The sequence below is a fragment of the Geotrypetes seraphini genome, chromosome 3 (assembly GCF_902459505.1).
Source record: "Geotrypetes seraphini chromosome 3, aGeoSer1.1, whole genome shotgun sequence".
Taxonomy (NCBI): domain Eukaryota; kingdom Metazoa; phylum Chordata; class Amphibia; order Gymnophiona; family Dermophiidae; genus Geotrypetes; species Geotrypetes seraphini.
Window position 1 is genome coordinate 348,616,709 of NC_047086.1, and position 20,409 is coordinate 348,637,117.

Consider the following 20,409-nt stretch of genomic DNA (forward strand, 5'->3'; position numbering starts at 1 on the left):
TTTTTGTTTCCTTCGATCCAAATAAGTTGGGACATCCAGTTTCCAAGCGCACCATCTACAACTGGTTGGCTGCTGGCATCTCTTTCTGCTAGGCTCAGAGGGTCGAGTTACAGTCCATAAAGTTAGAGCCATGGCTTTCCTTAGATCTGCTCCTATTGAGGAAACCTGCAAAGCTGCCACTTGGTCCTCGGTTCATACATTCACCTCTCATTATTGTCTGGATTCTTTTTCCAGACGGGATGGCCACTTTGGCCAGGCAGTTTTACAATATTTATTTTCCTGAATTGCCAACACTCCCACCATCCCATTCTGGTTAGCTTGGAGGTCACCCATATGTGAGAATATGCTGCCTGCTTGTCCTGGGATAAAGCACAGTTACTTACTGTAACAGTGTTATCCAGAGACAGCAGGCAGATATTCTCACAACCCACCCACCTCCCCTGGTTGGCTTTTTAGCTACCTATCTGAACTGAGGAGACGCACGCCCTACCTCAGGCGGGAAGGCATTCGCGCATGCGCGGTGTGGCAGTCGTGAACTTTCTAAAAATTCTTCAAGCAAGTCTGCTTGTGAAGTTGTCCGCATCCGTGCTCCGTGGTTGACATCACCCATATCTGAGAATATCTGCCTGCTGTCCCTGGATAACACCTGTTACGGTAAGAAGTTTCAACTTTATTAAAAATTTGATAAAACGATAATCATAAATTCTAAGCGTTTTACAGTAAAAAATTTAAAAGGGGTCCAGTTAACAAACTATTAATGACATAACTTTACTTACATGAGACAATAGGATAGTGGGGAGAAATACAATTTGAAAGAAAGAGAGAACAATTAAGGATAATAACAAAGGGAAATGGAAAAATCAATTTTGGTGTGGAAAATGAGCAAGGAAAGTCCCATAGGTCAATTAACAGTCATATGCATCTTTAAATAAGAAGCTTTACAGTACGCAACTGGGATTTACCAACCAGTTAGGATGGCCCAATTTGGTAGGGGTAAACTTAAAAATGGAGGATTTTTTTATGCATGTGATGTTGATTGGTAGAGCATTACGGAATTTCAGCTCACCAGGAATCAGAGACTTTTTCCTCCATGATTTCAAATTGAGCACGGCTGATAAGAACATAAGTTGCCTCCGCTGAGGCAGACTCTTAGAGGTCCATCTCGCCCAGTGGTCCGCTCCCTCGGCGGCCCATCAGCCCATTGCCTGAGCAGTGGTCCTTGACTATTTCTATAACCTATCTCTACTCCTATCCCTATAACCTACGTCAATTCTTATCTGTACCCCTCAATCCCTTTGTCCTCTAGGAACCTATCCAAACCTTCTTTGAAGCCCTGTAATGTGCTCCTGCTTATCACATCCTCCGGAAGCGCGTTCCATGTATCCACCACCCTCTGGGTGAAACAGTACTTCCTAGCATTTGTTTTAAACCTATCCCCTTTCAATTTCTCCGAGTGCCCCCTTGTACTTATAAGAACATAAGAAGTTGCCTCCGCTGAGGCAGACCAGATGGAGAATGTATTATAATAGTAGAGTTATTTGATAATATATTGTCCAATGTGTTTCTTCCACTCCTTAACTTTATTATATTGTTTGGAACTGAGATTCTAGCACAAGGGTAACAGTACACAGGAACTAAGCTAAGCTTGAACTCTGAAACAGCTACTCCATCTTGGCACTGTTGGATGACATGATCCACTTGTATGTCTGACTTATTCTGCTGTCTTCAAACAGAGAGGCAATTTCACTTTATCTGTGCAGTGAGATTGAAGTATGTTGTGGTTGGCAAGACCAACATTTATTGATTAGATGTTAACATCTCATAATTAAGAATTATTTTCCCTTGTTCTAGGACTATCGTTGCACTTGTGTACAATGTACTGAAAACATTAATGGAAATGAATGGAAAGCTTTTTGATGAGCTTACAAGTTCGTACAAAGCAGACCGACAGCGGTATGCAGGTTCCCCCTCCCCCCTTTTTACTGATGATTCTTTTAATATAATGCACAATTGTGTATTGGTTTCTTTCTCTGGAGCAAGAATGATTAAAACATTGTATTAACCTAATCTGATAATGTGATTTCCAACAAGGACATGACTGTAGCTATGGAAGGAACAGTGGGTAGATTTTTTTAGCGCTTCACTGGTTCTTTAATATAAGCTAAAAATATGGTACCTTTTTAAAGGCAAAGTGCCAAGTCAGAAACAGCTGCAGCATTCTACCTTCTACTCAGCTGTAATAACAACAAGGAAGCACATTCAAAAAGACGATTCTGGGTTGACAACCTAGCATGATCTGGGAGGAAAAACAAATCACTTGAGCTAACAATACTTCTAGTTCTACAGACACTCTATTCCCATACCTATGGGTAGTCAACCTCTTCTCATGAGAACTCTTGTAGAGAGCTTCATTTGCATTCTTTTTTGCTCTTCCTCCCTTACATCTGGGCTGTCCTTCAACTCCTCAGTTGTCTTCCTACTAACAAGACAGTAGGAGCTTGTTTTTTTCGCTTGTTTCTTTTTTTTTTTTAATAAATTTATTGAACAAAGCAAAAAGTCATACACAGGCTGAATGCCAACAGTGAAAACAAAGAAGCATCCCACAGCAAAACAGCACCCCCCCCTCCCCCCGGCCGAGTGATATACATTCCCAGTATAGCAGACAAGCAACCCATAAGCAAGAAAAATGACTATACATTCCCAAGTCTAGGCACTTATACTAGGCCTCTCCTGTTGCCATATGCACGCCAAATGTGACAAAAAGAACCACAGGTATCAGTCCTTAAGGCAGTTTAGACATAAGGTAGATATCATCCACTCTGAGAAGATCCAACTGTTCAGGAAGAACAGGCTGTTTCCAAAACTGGGCCACACAAAGTCTGGCTGCCGCAGTGACCAAGGCCACAAAATGAGCTGGATCACAATCCAACCCCTGAGCAGGTTGATTTAAGAAAATGTCCATGTGCAAAGGTTACAGGAGTGTGCAATACTTCAGATACTAACTGTTGAACCATCCCCCAGAAGAGTACCACTTTAGGGCAATCCCACCAGATGTGCCCAAAATTCCCCAACCCCCCTATCCTCGCCAACGGCGGCCATCGCTTTGGGCATACAAACGGTCCAGCTTCTCAGGAATGTAATACCACTGAAATAACATCTTGTACCCCTGTTCAACCAGTGGGGTGGTGCACTATAAAGGCGTTCCCACTGCTGCAAGTCCAAGGACACCCCCAAGAGGGCCTCTCATTTATGCTCAAACGATCTGACCTGGGGATGGCTATACAAGAGAGCTTTATAAAATCGTGAAATAAGTCCCACAGCAGAGCCCATACGGAACACCTGAAGAAAGGAAGAATCTGCCCCATCCCGCCGCTGGGAGATCATAGACATCCTGCAAAGCTGCAAAAGGGATCAATTCCCCCTGGAGAATCAGCTGGCCCAGTACTCGGAGCCCATATTTCTCCCAGCGCCGGAATATCCCAGAGTCCTTGGCAGGCAAAACCCCCAGTGCTTATCTAATAGGGATAGCATAAAAATAGCACTGCCGCGGGAACCAGGCCCATCGCACCCAAAGCTGTAAAGTGCAAGCCATGCTATAGGGAGCCTCTTGCATAATATCCCAAATGACCTCCAAAGGAAGCCTCGGCAAGGCCACAAGGGGATAAGTGGGTTGTAACTCTTGCTCTAATGAGACCCAGCGTTGGGATGGAAAAGCCCAATGAAACAAAACTTGTAATTGGGCAGCATAATAATAATTAAAGAAGTTGGGGACTCCCATGCCTCCATGGTGCCTATCCCAATGCATACGCTCCTTCCTAACCCTGGGCGGTTTATGATTCCAGATGTAAGTGAAAGCCCGACGTTGTAGCTGCAGCAGAAATTGTTTAGAGACTGAGAGAGGCAAACAGGAAAACAGATACAAAAAATGGGGCAGAACATTCATTCGCAGTGCATTAATCCTACCCACCCACGACAAACGTAAGCCCTCCCATCGATCAAGATCAGCAAACATAGCCCACAACAAGGAGGGAATAATTCAAGCAAAAAAGCTCATCCAGTTCCCAAGATACATGAACCCCAAGATATTAGATCGACTTAGCAGCCCAACGAAACGGGAAGGCCCCTTTTAAGCCAGCAATAGTCAGCAGAAAGAGAAATATTAAGGATCTCAGATTTAGTGGCATTAATTTTGAACCCTGCCACCCGGCCATACTTCTCCAGTACCTGCAGCACCACCCTCGGAGACTCCAGCGGCTGAGAAAGCGTAAACAGGATATCATCTGCATAAAGTGATATCTTATGTTCCTGCGCCCCCGCCTTATTTCTTTTCATTTTAAATTCAGTCTTTTTTTTTTTTTGCTAACCATTTGCGAGGCTTTTTAGTGCCTCAGAGGATCCCCTTTGTGGGACAGCTCTGGCTGCAGAAGAGTTCAGACTCTGAGGTAGAGGGTCTGCTTCCAAGGGGCAGTCTGCTTTGCAGCGTACCTTTTTGAATAGTCTTCGCTAACAGTTTGGGGCTCAAGGAGCAAAGCTCGCACCAGGTTCGTCCACAGTGGGCTTGAGTGCAGGCTGCATGGTCCCTTGGCAACTTTTTTCCAGAATAAGGGACAACTGTGTTCCTCCCCACCCCCCCTGTGTGCATGTGCTTGCTCCAGTGGGGGATGAGATCTCTGGCTGGTATGTTAGGCTCAAGAAGCAATCAGAAGACACAAGTAGTCCAGATTCCAGGCTTTTTGAGGCAGAGTTTTTCTCTGTATGCTGTTTACAGCTTCCTTTCTTGTAGTTCCCAGCACAAAGCATTGCACAGTGAGTAACAGGCTGACAGCCTGATGAATCAAATTGGAAGGATCCTTAAAATTTATTTTTTTTTTCTATGTAGCTCCCTCAGGCCATTATTGGAACTAAAATTGCTGCCATAGCTTCCATCTTGGATTTCCCGATTTGAATTTTAAAAAGCCTCTATCTGCCTCAAAACACCTTTTTTTTTTTCTTAAACATAGGTGGGATGGACTCCTCGGGCCAGGTACTTCAGATTCATGCCCCATTTGTGGTGGATGGCAGTCTGAGGAGCATCTGTGTTCCACATACCGCACAGCACATGAGGGGGCGGGAGTCGCTGGCTTAGCCCCCTTTGGTTCCTCAGGGGGTGTTAGTACCAATTCAGTCCAAGGAATGACAAAAAAGTCCAAAGTTAATCTGGGGAGCAGCACAAGTGTGTCCCTGGCGAAATGCAGCCGAAATACACCTGTAAAATCCCAAAAAAGGAGCTAAACAGCTCCGCAGGGGCTGTCTGGATGTCAGGGGCTGAGGTTCCCCCCAAATTAATATGATGTTTGAGGGTTACATGATTAACAAGGGCTGCATGGAACTCTCTGGAATCATGGCTCTACTAACTCCAGGGTTCCCCCCCCCCTTTCAAGAATTCAGTTCCCCAGCAACAGCGCCATGCACAGGTCGAGGAAATTCAATCAGAAGATGAATCTGATGATAATGATTCTATTTTAATACCTTTGCTCTCCCAGTCAGGGCCCTCTATAGCAGGAGATACTGCTGCATCACTAGGAGGGTAGGCGCCAGACCTTGGCAAGGACCCAAATGTGTGCAGGTTGTTTAAGCCTTCAGTGCTTATAGGGATGGTCATATAATCTCTTCAAGAGTTGAAGCTTTTCAGTCCTTTGCCATGCAGTGCTCATTTATAAACAGCACCAAGGCAGAGGCTTCTTGCTTTCCATCACATCAAGACATTGTAAAAATGCTTACAGATCATTGGGAGATACTGGGGGGACTCCTTCAGGTGGCTAAAGCTATATCAAAGTTCTATCCGATGGATGCTGCATTTAACCAGCTTCTTGTTCCCCCAAAGGTGGATTCAATGGTGGCGCAAGTTACCAAACATAACCTCCCTTCCCAGTGAAAGTGGCATGGTATTGAAGAATGCCCAGGACCACAAATTAGATTTTGTGCACAAAAGGCTCTTTGAGTCTGCAGCCTCAGGTTTGAAAACAGCCGTGGTGACATATTTTGTCACTTGAGCTTGTCACTCTTAAGTTGTGCCATGATCTGGACACTATTGTGGACAAAGATCTCCATGGCTGATGCTCTTTATGATCTTTACAGAGTCGTGAGCAAAATGTCAGCTTACTCCATTTTTACCTGCAGGAAGCTATGGATCAGATAGTGGATGGGGGGATTCCTCCTTTAAGACGACCCTGAGTAAACTGCCATTCAGGGGACAGTTACTTTTTGGAAAAAGACTGGATGATTTTATGGCCAGTGTGCAGGACTCTAAGCCAAAATCCTTGCCAGACAGCAGACCTTGAGCCCCTAGAGCAGGGGTGTCAAAGTCCTTCCTCGAGGGCCGCAATCCAGTCAGATTTTCAGAATTTCCCCAATTAATATGCATGAGATCTATTAGCATACAATGAAAGCAGTGCATGCAAATAGACCTCATGCATATTCATTGGGGAAATCCTGAAAACCCGACTGGATTGCGGCCCTCGAGGAGGGACTTTGACACCTCTGCCCTAGAGGGTCTGATCGGAGTAATTTTCAAACCTCCAGGTACTACCACCAATTCTTGGGGGAGCATTCAGACCAAAGATCATTTCAGAATGCTAAACAAAGATTTGGAGGGACCAGGCATCCCCAGTCTTCAGGATCCCGCTCTGCCACAGCTCCCAACAAGCAATTATGATGCCATGACATCAGCCAAGCCTCCATACATTGGAGGAAGGTTGTCAGCCTATTTGGGGGCATGGGCAGAGATCACCATAGATTGCTGGGTGCTGGAAATAATACATAGAAAATGACATGGGGACACAGCAGGAACACATTTTCCCGTCCTGTCCTCACAAATTCGTTTTCTGTCCCTGTCCCATTCCTGCAAGCTCCATCCTCATCTGTACAAGCCTCAAACACTTTAAAATCATAAGTGTTTGAGGCTTTTGTGGTTAAGACAGAGTTTACCGAAATAGGACCGGGACAGCGACAAAACTTATGTGGACGGGGAAATAGAGTTCCTGTGGGGACGGAGAAAAATTTGGCCCCATGTCATTCTCTAATTATACGGGAGGGGTACAAGCTCGAGTTCTTTCATCCCCTCCTAGACTTTTTTATGGAGTTCCCGGTAGGGAAGCCAAACTAAACTAAACCTTAGACTTACATACCGCATCTTCTCTATAAACAATAGAGCTCGGTACGGTTTACAAAAATTAGCAAAGAGAACAAATACAGTATGATTTTGCAATCGTAAGGGGAGAAGCGGAATTTACGACTTTGAAAATAGTCAAGTTTTCAGATGTTTTTGGAATAGTTAGAAAGAGCCCAGATCGCGCAGTTGAAGAGGAAGATTATTCCAAAACTCAGTAATTTTGAAAAGTAGAGACCTCCCTAATTTGCCGATGCAGATAACATCTTTCGACGTAGGAAAAGACAATTTGAATTTCTGAGTAGATCTGGTAATATCAGATCTTGCAGAATTCCAAGATAGGGAAATTAAGATGGTCATTGAATGAAAGTGTTGAATCTATAATATAGAAACATAGAAACATAGAATATGACGGCAGAAAAGGGCTGTAGCCCATCAAGTCTGCCCACGCTAATGACCCACCCCCAGACTTCACCCGGCTAGAGATCCCACATAATGGCACCCAAAACTTTACTTGAGAATTCAATCTGCAGTGAGGATCCTGAAGGCAATAGAATGGAAGAAGGTAGCTGCTCTAATTTTGGACCAAGCCAAAGTAATTTTGTTTTGGACTCATTCAGCTTCATTTATACAGTAAGGGCTCAAGACTGGAGTTTCGTTATACAATCTATTATGTTCCCGACAAGGTTAGTGAGATTCGAGTCTATCTCAAGAAGAAGAAATATATCATCTGCATACGTATATAGTGTTTCACAGGAGATAAACGGAAAAGCTTCAAAGTATTCATGTAGATGTTAGAGGATAGGAGACAAAGGTGATCCCTGCAGGACTCTGCATAGTGGCTTCCAAGAGGGTGACATAGTGCCATTCATATTAACAGGGATTCAAGACAAAGTTAGACAAGTTCCTGCTGAACTGGAACGTACTCAGGTAGGGCTTGTCTCAGTTAGGGCGCTGGTCTTTGACCAGAGGGCCACTGCATGAGAGGACTTCTGGGCACGATGGACCACTGGTTTGACCCAGCAGCGGCAATTCTTATGTTCTTATGAGCGAGATCGTAGGAATTTTGAAAACTAGTCTAAGACTATGGAATCAATACCTATCTCAGAAAGTTGATAAATCAGAATATCGTGGTGAATGGCATTGAAGGCCGCCAGTAGATTGAATTGTAGCAAAATTGCAAACTTATTGCACAAGTGCAATTGCTGAACCTTTGAGATTAATGAGAACAATAGAGATTTGGTACTGAAATTAGGTCCGGATCCATGTTGGCAAGATAAGAGAATGGAAAATCTCTCCAAATATGATGAAAGCTGAGCAGATATAATAGACTCTAACATTTTAATCAGTAGAGGAATATTCGCTATAGGTCAATAGCTAGACGGTGATGATAGGCCTAAGTCAGCTTTCTTCAGTAATGGGGTCAAAATAATGTGACCCATCTCTGCATAGACCAGATGATAGGGCAGAGTTAATATGAAAGGAATGAATCCAAAACACATTTGCAGGATCTTAATTTGATATAGATTTGAGACCTGGGCCTCAGATACATACTCAAAGGCTGTCCAGATTCTATCTACTGGAATTGCAATTGGATTAGTATCACCCGACACAGAGAATTATAAGAAACTGATGATGGAAAAGAGTCTCTTATAGTAGCAACCTTTTCATTAAAAAATTCTGCTATGTCATCTGCTACTGGAGAAGAAGGGCATATTGACGAGTCATTGATAGAAGTTAGAGAGCGCCAGATGGTAAACAAAGTACTACTTTGATTGTTGGATCTGATAATTTTATCACTGTAAAATTTTTTCCTAGCTTTTTTTAGTGTTGCATTATAAAACCTAATTCTATCCCTCCATGACTGTTGGCAGGAAATCTTGAATTTTTCCATTTACGCTCCAATGCTCAGCATTTCTGTTTCAGTTCTCTATGATAAGGAAGGTACCAGGGAGTCTTACGAGAGTAGGAAACAGTCTGGTGCTTGATATGTAAGTCTGGTGCTTGATATGTAAGTCTGGTTGCTTGATATGTAAGTATGCAATTTGTTATAGTGTGTCCTTGAAGTGTTTTGTACAACAAATGTAAATGTTTTAATTTGTATGTTAATATGTAACTCGCCCTGGATAAGGATGGGTGAGAAATAAACAAACAAAGGAGCAAGTGCGCAATAAGTGGACTCAGAGAGGTTTAACCAATTGTGCCAATTGACTTCTGAGGTAATAGGCCTGAGAGAGAAAGCAAACTGTTTAAGAAATTGGGTCCAAAATTGTTCACTCGTAATTTTCTTCTGGAAGGTAATAAATTTTGGAGCACAAGATTGAGCCCCAAGATGAGACATAAAAACAGGAAGACAAGAAATACCCAGAAAGTGGTCAGACCACGGAACTTGTTCCCACCGAACATCCTCAACTAAAGTTTTATGATCAGTAAGATCAAGAAAATTAATGATATCGAGAGAGTGGCCTTTTTCATGAGTTCGAGCGGTTTTGAGAGGAGGAAAACCTAGGGAAGTAAGAAAACTACTGAGTTCGATAACATCCTTATTGGCGTTATCATCTAAATGAAGATTAATATCACCAATAGTCAGTAGTCTTTGGAACTTTAGAAAGGCATTTCTTATGGTCTCAAATATTAGTTCAGAAGATTTATTCCAAAGAATTGGGAGACGATAAAATAACAGAATACCTAATGGGTGACAAGAGAGTTCATCGTTAACAGTGGCTAGCATGTTAAAGTGACAGTACAAAGATTGCTAGCTCTGGAAGCCATAGAGCATGTACCAGTTGAAGACTCAGGCTCCAGCAGATACTTGATATACTTCACTGTGCCTAAGAGAAGCTCCGAAGTCTGGAGACCGATTCGAGACCTCAAAGTGGTGAATGTGGCCCTCTAGATACCATGTTTCTGAATGGAGATGGTAAGGTCGGTGATTGTATTAGCGGCACCAGGGAAATTTCTTGCCTCCCTGGATTTGATGGAAGCCTATCTTCACATTTCTATTTTACCAGACCACAGGAAATATTTGCAGTTTCATGTGTTGGAGCAACACTTCCAGTTTGCAGCTTTGCCCTTCGGGCTGGCCACTGTGCCACAGACCTGCACCAAGATGATGGTAGTGGTTGCAGCTCATCTACATAGAACAGGCATATAAATTCATCCGTAACTGGACGATTGGCTAATCAGAGCAGACTAGCGGTTCACCAGGTGATCCAGTTGCTGCAGAAGCTTGGCTGGGTGGTCAACTTCTAGAAGAGCCACTTAGAACAGATGCAGAGCCTGGAATAACTGGGGGTCCAGTTCGAGACGGGGGTAAATAAAATTATTCCTCCTGGAAACCCACAAGGAAAAGCTTCTATATCAGATACGGGGGTTTCAGAGCAAGCCCATTCTGATGGCATGGCAGTACTTATAGGTTCTGGGGTCAGTGGTGGTGACCATGGACATAGTCCCTTGGGCAAGGGTGCACTTGCACCCACTCTAAGAGGTGCTTCTTTCCCGATGGTTCTCACAAAGAGATCCACTGCACCAACAGCTTCCTTGGACAGTGGAAGCCCGTCAGTCTGGTCTGGCGGTTGAATCCTCCCCCTCTCTCTCTCTCTCTCTCTCTCTCTCTCACCAGAGGGGTTCCCCTCCACATCTCTAATAACGGATGCCAGCCTTTACGGCTGGGGTGCACATTGCAAGGGACTTCCAGTTCAGGGATGCTGGTCCTCTTCCCAGAAGTGGTTGATAACTACTTGGAATTTTGAGCCATCCGCCTGGTGTTTATAGAACAAAGCACCTTATAGAACAAAGTAATACGAGTTTTCTCGGAAAACGCAATGTTGGCCTATGTCAATCACCAAGGGGGCACCAATAATGCCTCTTAATGCTTGGAATATCAAAGGTTGTTTCAATGAGCGGAGGCCCATCTTCTGGTACTCTCAGCGGCACATGTGGCAGGAGCGGATTTCCTCAGTTGGAAGACCCTGGATCCTGTGCAGTGGTCCTTGTCCCAGAAAGCCTTCATCTGCATAGTGAATCAGTGGGGGTTACTGATATTCGACCTGATGGTATCAGCTATCAACAAAAAGGCAGATCAATTTTTCAGTCAGGTGCGAGCCAAGAAGCAAAGGTCTGGGCACCCAGGTTCAACCCTGGTTAAAAGCAGGCCTTCTCTATGCCTTCCCTCCGTGGCCTATGATAGACCGACTTCTGCGCAGGATCATGGTGCACCAGGGAAGGGTGATTCTAATGATGCTGATCTGGCCAAGACATCTGTGGTATGCAGACCTGGTCCATCTGCAAGAGAATCAAAGTCTCAAACTTCCCTGTCATTCCCGTGTACTCACACAGGGCCTAATTGCCCTTCAGCATCCAGAACACTTTGGTTCTGTGGCATGGCTCTTGAGCATGCAGCGCTAGTACACAGAGGCTACTTGGATGGAGTGGTCTCCACCATTCTGAGGTGTAGGAAAAAGTCGACTGTAGCAGTGTATGCAAAGACCTGGAAGTGTTTCTAAACTTTGGTGCGCTCAGAGGAATGAAGACACAAGCTTGGATTTGGTCTTGCTGAAAAGAGCCTAGCAGTTGGCTCCCTGAGAGTTCAAATAACTGGGCTTTCCTACTTTGGACCTAGAATCAATAAAAGTACACTTGTTGCACATCCTGATGTAGCCAGATTTCTAAAGGGCGCATTACGACTCCACCCTCCAGTGCAATGGCCTTTTCCATCATGGAATCATAATCTGGTTCTCTGGGCACATGTGAGGAGCCTCTGGACCAAGCTTCTTTGATGGACTTTACCATCAAAATGGTGTTTTTGGTGGTACAGTAGTCATCTCCGCCAGGAGAGTGTCGGAAATTCAGGCTTTGTCCTGCAGAGATCCTTTTCTTAGAATTACGGATTCAGATGTGACCTTGTTCACAGTCCCCTCTTTCTTGCCAAAAATTATTTCCAGTCTCCGCATCAACCAGCAGTACTCTTGCTGGCCTTCACACCCTCTGATTCGAGAAAATATAATGGGGTGTTAAAATCCTTGGATGTGCGCAGACTCTTGTTGTGGTATCTAGAAGTTACGAATTAATTTTGATTGATAGATCATATATTTGTGCTGGCTGGAACAGCCTATAAAGGTTGGCCAGCATCAAAAGCAATGATTTCAAGGTGAATCCATGTGGCCATTTCTTTGCCTATATTGGCAGAAGAAAGCATCCATCTATATCTATGAGGGTGCATTCCATGAGAAGCATTGCCTCCTTGTGGACAAAATCCTCTGCGGTTTCCCAAGAAGAGAGATGTAGAGCCACAACTTAATCTTCTGTGCATACGTTCACGAAGTTTTCCAGAATGGACATGACAGCCAAACAGGACTCCGCATTTAGATCTTTGATTCTGGCGGCAAGCTCACCTGTCCCACCCTAAGCTTGAAGGACTGCTCTGTTACATCCCACAGATTCAGAAATAGAGCGTCTGTCGTACTAGAAGGAAATATTAGGTTCTTACCTTGATAGCAGACGTACACTCAATTCCTGAAGCCCACCCGGTCAGCTGTGAATTCACCTGCTTCCTGCCTCAATAAGACCTGACAGTTCAGACATTTTGTTTCTTCGGTCCATCCTTGACAAGAATAGAGGCAGTGGCTACCATGCTGAAGTATGCAGGGGTATCTATACAAATCTCCCACACTCCCACAGGTTGTGCTCAAGTTGGTGACTTGTTTGGTTTTCACCTTGTTATATATTGCAAATGTTTGAACTTGTTTGATATGAACAAAACAGACGTGTTTCTCGGAGAGAGTCCCCATACCTCTCCCTCTTCTTGTTCCTCTCTAGGGCTGTCTGTCTGCTTTGTTATTAACTGAAGGGTTGAAATACAGCCCAGAGGTAAGGGAGGAAGAGCAATAAAGAATGCAAATGAAGCTCCCTACAAGAGTTCATGCAAGAAGAGGTTACTACCCACATGTTCAGGAATATAGTGTATGTCTACTAGAAAGATCGAAATAAGAACCTAATCTTTTCTTCACATTAATCTGTATTGTACAGGTATATAGAAAGGTTTACAAACCTATTTTCAAAGTTGCACTAAAACATCAGTATTAGGAACACTTCAGACAGACCTTTCTGACCTTGTTTGCTGCAATTGTAATAATGTTCTGTTTAGTAGTAGCCAATAGTTGCTACAGATTCAGGTAATTGTACAAGGGCTGTTCAAAAAGTATCAGACCTTAGTTTTTCTTGCATAAACAAATAAAGCTAGGGAGGCGTGGTTTGGTGCACATATGCAGGCAACCCTAATGCACATGCTTGAATTTTTTCCCGCTTACAGAAGCTGTCAGTTGCCGGCAGACCACCGATAAATGAGGAAGTATAAGTGAGCGCCGTCCGATTTTCATTTTTGACAAAATGACAGAAAAAGTTGAACAACGCTACTGCATTAAATTTTGTGTGAAGCTTGGCGATTTCCAAGTGGAAACTATCCGCAAGATTCAACAAGCATTTGGGGATGAAGCAATGGTGTGGTACAACCGCTTTAGAGATGACCGCACATCAGTGGAGAGTGAAGCACGTTCTGGTAGGCCTTCAACATCCAGAAATGAGATTCACATTGACCAAGTGAGGACCCTGGTGATGCAGCATCGTCAAATAACCAAGGGGTATTACCAAAGAGGTTCTGCGTTGTCTTCGTAACGCTGCGAGATGCAAACGGCCGGACCTATGGGAAGCGGGCAATTGGCAGCTTCATCATGATAACGCACCTGCCCATTCTTCACATTTGATACTAAATTTCCTGGCCAAACACAACATACCTGTGATTCTTCAGGCTCTCTACTCTCTCGACATGGTTCCGTGTGACTTCTGGATTTTCCCCAAGCTGAAAATGCCCCTGAAAGGGACCAGATTTCAGTCAAGAGAAGACATCATGCAGAATGCGACAGACCAGTTGTGAACAATCTCAAAAGAGGCATTCCAGCACTGCTTCCGACAGTGGCAGAACCGTTGAAAGTGTGTGACAGCCCAAGGGGACTACTTTGAAGGCGATTAGTATAAGATTGTTGTATCCGAATACGAGTATTTTTTATGAATAAAGGTCTGATACTTTTTGAACAGCCCTCGTATGTAGTTTAATATTGCTTGCTTTGTTTAACATACTATTATAAAAGTTAATCTGTAAAATGATACTCTATTAAAATAAATATTGACTCCCTTCCCTACCTCAAGCTATTTTTAAAACTACAGCTGCTAGCCCAGAGCTTTTGAAAGTAAAACAAAAGTATACATCTTGGCTTACTTCTTAAACTTGCAAAATTCAAATGCCTATTTAGAACAAACTTTAATGAATATAAAAGGACATTAATGAATACAGAAGGTATTAAAAATTTTTGTAGAATAGTTAGTTGCTTTAGGAAGTAACACAAAAGTTTAAAATTCTAATGAATGCAAAACTTTTAGGGGATAATTTTATAAAGTATTTTTAGCATATATTTGCCTCTGGGCATGTATAAAAGTCTTCATATAAAACTACCATATGTATGTACGATGGTAAGAAAACATGTATTTTTATGCAACCTAGGTGTAGGCGTGTTTGGGGGTGTAGTTTAGCTAGAGCAAGGGTGAAATTACACATGTGAGTTATAAAATGCACACATCAGTGGTATAGCTGCGGGTGGACATGGCCCTTCAACACAGTTCTGGGGTGGCCACCTGGCCCCCCTTGCTTCCTTTCTCCTTCCCTGGATCAGTTTGTGGCCCGACACCTCCTTCCCTATCTACTTCACCACGTTCATGAGCAGCAGCAGCAGGAATGCACATTCACTGTCTGCACATGTCTCTGCAGGCTTCCCTCCACCATGTCCCACCCTTGCTGATATCACTTCCTGTTTTCTTTGGCAGGAAGTGACAGAGGGAAGCCAAAAGAGACCAGCGCAGGCATTCTGCTGCCTCCTGCAAATGTGGTGAGGCACTCATACACCAGAGAAAGTGAGTTGCTGGGTCGCAGGCAGGGGCAAATACTGGATCCATCACCGTTGGCAACCCTGCAGTCTTCTGCTACTATGCTTGATTTTCTATAAAAAATTAGAAATTACTAACATTAGCTCTGCAAGTTCATTTTTCCATTCTATCAGCACTCTGGGATGTATACCATCCAGTACAGGAGATCGCTAAGGGTCAGTTTGTCGAACTGACCTTTTACATCTTCTTCCAGTGTTACAGAGATTTGTTTGAGTTTCTGTGATTCATCAAAATTGAATACCATTTCTGGCACCGGTAACTGCCCCACATCAAATTGGTGAAGTCCAAAGAAAATAATTTAGTCTCTCCACTATGGCCTTGACATTCCTGAGAACATTTTTTATCCCTCGATCATCTAGTGGTCCAACTGATTCTTTTCCTGATTTTTTGCTTTTAATATACTTAAAAAGGTTTTTACTGTATGTTTTTGTTTCCAGCACAATCTTCTTTTCAAGGTCAAATTTCAAGTTTATTAGTTTCTTGATATACCATCTATCAAACATATCTAAATGGTTTACAATAAAATTGTTTATAAAAAATTTAGAACTTCCTTATTAGCACCTTGCATTTGACTTGTCATTCTTTGTGCTGTTTACAATTATTTTCAGTCAGGTCCTCCTTCCACTTTCTGAAGGATTCTCTTTTAGTTCTAATAGCTTCTTTCACCTCTCTCGTTAACCAAGCCATTTCCCTCCTTTTTTAATATATGGAGTATAACTAGTCTGAGCTTCTCGGATGGTATTTCTGAATAACATCCATGCCTGATAATAAATTTTAGATCTGCGCAGCTGCTCCTTTTTTTTATTTACCGTTCTCATGTTATCATAGTCTCCTTTTTTAAAGTTAAATGCTGTTGTATTGGATTTCCTGTGTGAACTTATTCCAGGAATTATTGTTGTCAAGCAGCCTCAGCACCATTACCTTCCACACCAATTCATGCACTCCACTAAGAACTAGGTCTAGAATTGCTTTGCCTCTTGTCGATTCTTGAACCAGCTGCTCCATAAAGCAGTCCTTGATTTCATCAAGAAATTTTATCTCCCTAGCATGCGTAGTTTGAAAATAAACATTCTAATTTGTTGATCAATAACTACAATGACTCAAAAATTCAGCATAAAATAAAGTATACTAAGAAATATATAATTCAAGAAAAATGTGAACCACATAAACAAGGTAAGACAATTTATGTGAACCACATAAATTGGTAAGACTAAGGGCCTCTTCTATCAAACTGCGCTAGCAGTTTGTAGCACAGTGAGCCACACTGAATGGCCCGCGCTGTTCCCAATGCTCATAGAGTTCCTATGAGCATCGGGAGCAGCACTGGCCATTCAGCGTGGCTCTCTGCGCTAAAAACTGCTAGCGCAGTTTGATAGAAGAGGCCCTAAATGACTAAAAAATACATTAATAAAAACAGATAATAAAACAATATCTAAATGATGATAATTTAAAATTGTGATAGAGAATACATGTGAAAGAAATTCATATATAAAAAAATCCATATGTAAAAATGTGTACAATCGTGAATGAAACTATTTAAAAAGTTTTTTAAGCCTACTGAGTAGCTTATGGTCTTTGAACCTAGGGAGAAATCACTGACTCAATGCATCAATGAATAAGAACTGCTAAAAATGAAAGCAAACCTGGAACTGCAATCAAAAAATGTGTATGCCTGTGTAAAAAAAAAACAAAGATCCAAAGATGGAATCGCATACTGACTAGATGTGCTCAACAAACTCTCACTCCAGCCCCGGAGGTTAGTTAAGTAAACGTAGCCCCGAGATGAAAGGTGTGTTGATAGAAGAAACAGGTGGTTCAGGTCATGTCACTCGCATTATCATCCAGGAATTTCTGAAGCTCTAGTGGTTCGTCAAAGTTTTTCATGGTGTTGCGTAGGTTATTCTCATTCTGGCTGGGTAAAATAATCCATATTGTGCGCCAATAGTTTTGAGTTGAGGCCGCATGGCTAGGAAGGCCTTACGTTTCTGCACTGAAGATTTTGATAGATCCGGAACGAATAAAATCTTTTTGCCATCCACCATCAGCGAGGGATTTGTCTTAGCAGCATGCAGTATCTGTAAGGTTTGTAGATAACGCAGCACTTTGAGGACAATCTGTCTTGGAGGTTTAGACGGGGCCGGGGAGCAAGAAGGCACCCTATGTGCTCGTTCGATCTCAAGCAGGGGAGTAAATTGGAGCTTCAAAATGTTAGGGATGAAATTGTTGAGAAATGCCAGAGTATCTTTCCCCTCCGTATTTTCAGGAAGCCCAATTATGCGAACGTTATTACATTGCATTCTGTTGGAGATGTCCTCCAAGTCACGCTGTAACAAGGGCATTTTACGAAGATCATGCTGAATCTCTAGGTATTGAGAATCATGTGCGGAGAGTCGTTCTTCGGTAAGATCAATACATGCATTGTGCTGTTTTAACTGTCATAATGTTACTTATCTCCGATTTAATATCGGCAGTGGCAGTTAGATTTTCTTGCATCAGGCCTCTCAAGATTTGGAGATCGTTAGAAATGGAATCGCCATGCTACTTGGAGCCGGATAAGCAGGCCTTAACAGGCAACGGTGGTTCGTGCTTAGATCTCTTAGACGCAATATGCGTCGAGGAAGCACCAACCGGAGAGGAGCTTTCAGATTTATTTGTTTTGGAAGTCATTCCGGAACGTGATATGGGTGAGCACTGACCTGAACAGTCGCTTAGTAGGGCTAAACAGTGATCTTTTTAAAGCGGGCTGGAGTAGAGGAAAACGCTAAGCAGCCATCTTGCAATCAGTCATGTGACGTCTCCTTTTTTTTTTTTTTTTTTTTACCTGTTCCTGAATATCACAGTCATGAATCATTTTGTCTTTTTTTTCTTTGACTTTTCTCCTCCCTCATGGAGCATTTCTCTCATTATTCTCCTTTCCTCAAATTTGAGAGGTTATTTGTGTGCTTTGATTTTTCTCCACATTTCAACATATCAAGAGCTCCTCATATTGCTCTCCACATAATCTCCTACCTATATGGTTAATATAAACCCAGTCTCTCTCAAGGGTATTAACAGTCCTATTAAGAGGAAGAAGATACTTCACTACTTCAAACACCTTGGAGCAGACATTTGCTTTATTCAAGAATCACACCTCAGTGCAGAAGAAGCGCAAAAACTATCTGGAGGCTGGGTACAGCACTGTTTTGCTGCCCCAGCGCTGGGCAAGAAAAATGGAATCATAACCCTGATGAGAAAATCCCTCAAATTCCAGCTTTCCTCTCATAAATTTGATCCTGACGGTCGTTGGTCCTATATTGAGGGTTCCATTGAAGGGAAACCCTTGCAACTTTTCAACATATATGCCCCAAATGCAGACGACCCTTCCTTCTTCCAGGCCTTTCATACTGTTTACAGTTCTTCACTAACCTCGAACACCATTTTCGCTGGGGACTTCAACTTTCCCCTTGACCTGTTCATTGATAGATCTTCATCCTGTCCAGCTAAGCTCAGAGTCAGAACCTCTGTCTCCAATCTGATGAAGCTATATGGGTGATCTGATGTTTGGAGAATCTTTCATCCCACCTCAAAGGACTTCACTTTTTACTCTGCACCACACCACTCTTTTTCCAGGATTGATTACATTTTGGGATCTAAAGACATTGTGAACCTCCTCATCTCCACCAAGATTCATGACATTACCATCTCAGACCATTCGGCTGTATCCTGCTCCCTCAATTGGACTAACAATTCCAAACCCAGATTCTGGAGGATGAACAACTTTCTTCTTCAAGATGAGGACTTTATCTCCCATATTATGAAAGAGTCTTAAGCCTTTTTCTCCTCCAATCTCCACTCAGTTTCCGAATTCTCCATGTTGTGGGAGGCATACAAGGCATGGTTGCGCGGTGAATCAATCAGCTACTCTGCTTTCCGCCTTAAAAGAAGGCAACCTTATTTCAACTAGAGTCTGACATTCACCTATATGAAACCCAATTGTATCATCAGTTTGATCATGCTTCTTATCATAAATTACAATGACTTAAATTTCAATATAATGAAATCTTTAGCACCCTTGCTAATGCCTCCATATTTCGCCGTTCTGCTACTTATTATGCATCTTCTAACAAATCTGGCCATCTTCTAGCTACATACCTGAAAGGTCGCCAATCCAAACATCAAATAACTCATATTAAATCTTCATCTGGACCAATACATGCCACTACAAAGGATATCTTGGAGGACTTTTGTGCTTTTTATGAAACCTTATATACATCTGAATCCTCTACATCAGAATTTCATATCGTGGACTTTCTACAATCCCTTGACCTCTCTTTTCTTTCCGAATCACAAAGGCAGTCCTTACAACAGCCTCTATCTCCTACTGAAATCATCAAGGCCATCTCTTCTTTACCACCAGCTAAGGCACCTGGACCAGATGATCTTCCCTCAGAATTCTACAAATCGTTCTCATTCCTCCTAACTCCACACCTACTTTTCTATTATCAAGATCTAATCACCTACCCAGACAGATTTCATCGCTTTCACGAAGCGAATATCATAGTGCTTCCAAAGCCGAACAGAGATGTCCAATTGGTGAAAAATTACCATCCAATATCCCTATTGAATCTGGAGTATAAAATATTTGCTAAAGTTCTGGTATTTAGACTAGAAAAAATTATGTCTGTATTAATCCATAGGGATCAAGTGGGTTTTTTAAAAGGAAGATATGGAGCTGATAACACCAGGTTCTTATGTCATGTACTCCACTCTGCCCAGTCGAATACTCACCCTTCACTGATTGCATCTCTCAATGCTGAGAAGGCATTTGACCGAATAGAGTGGAGATACCTTTTTTGTGTCTTGTCTCGCTTTGGTCTCCTAGAGACATTTATTCATATGGTCTCCTTGCTTTACAATAATCCCATAGCTAAATTGATAGTCATTGTTGAAACATCTGCCCCTTTTACAGTTCACCGTGAAACAAGACAGGGTTATCCCATGTCCCCATTGTTATTCAATTTAGCTCTTGAGCCCCTACTTGCAGCCATCAGACAATCCCCCAACATCAAGGGCATTACTATTGCCAACAATGAATACAAAATATCAGCCTATGCCAACGATGTCTTATTGTACCTAACAGACCCTAAAGCCTCTTTAACCTCTCTAGTTCAACTCATTTCCTCTTTCTCCTTGATGTCCGGTTATAAGATTAATTGGGATTAAGTCCGAGCTCATGCCCCTTACTGTATCTTGCCTCCCCTTTCCATCACTTCCCATCCATTCACATG

The 20,409-nt window shown here is 42.6% G+C and overlaps 1 protein-coding gene across 3 annotated transcripts in view; it reads left to right on the forward strand.

Annotated features, from left to right (window-relative positions):
• Positions 1 to 20,409, forward strand: part of PPP2R5A (protein phosphatase 2 regulatory subunit B'alpha) — a 203,832-nt gene that overhangs the window by 177,081 nt on the left and 6,342 nt on the right. Inside the window, exons 12-13 of one of the 3 annotated variants that reach the window (XR_004538831.1) lie at positions 1,852 to 1,953; positions 15,023 to 15,109. The exons of 1 other annotated variant lie outside the window; for it this stretch is intronic. Coding sequence is in view for 1 of the 2 variants with exons in the window: in XM_033938422.1 (XP_033794313.1) it covers positions 1,852 to 1,953 (102 nt within the window). In the remaining variant the exon portion in view is untranslated. The remainder of the gene's footprint in view (positions 1 to 1,851; positions 1,954 to 15,022; positions 15,110 to 20,409) is intronic. One more of the 3 variants, XM_033938422.1, reaches the window with a different exon arrangement.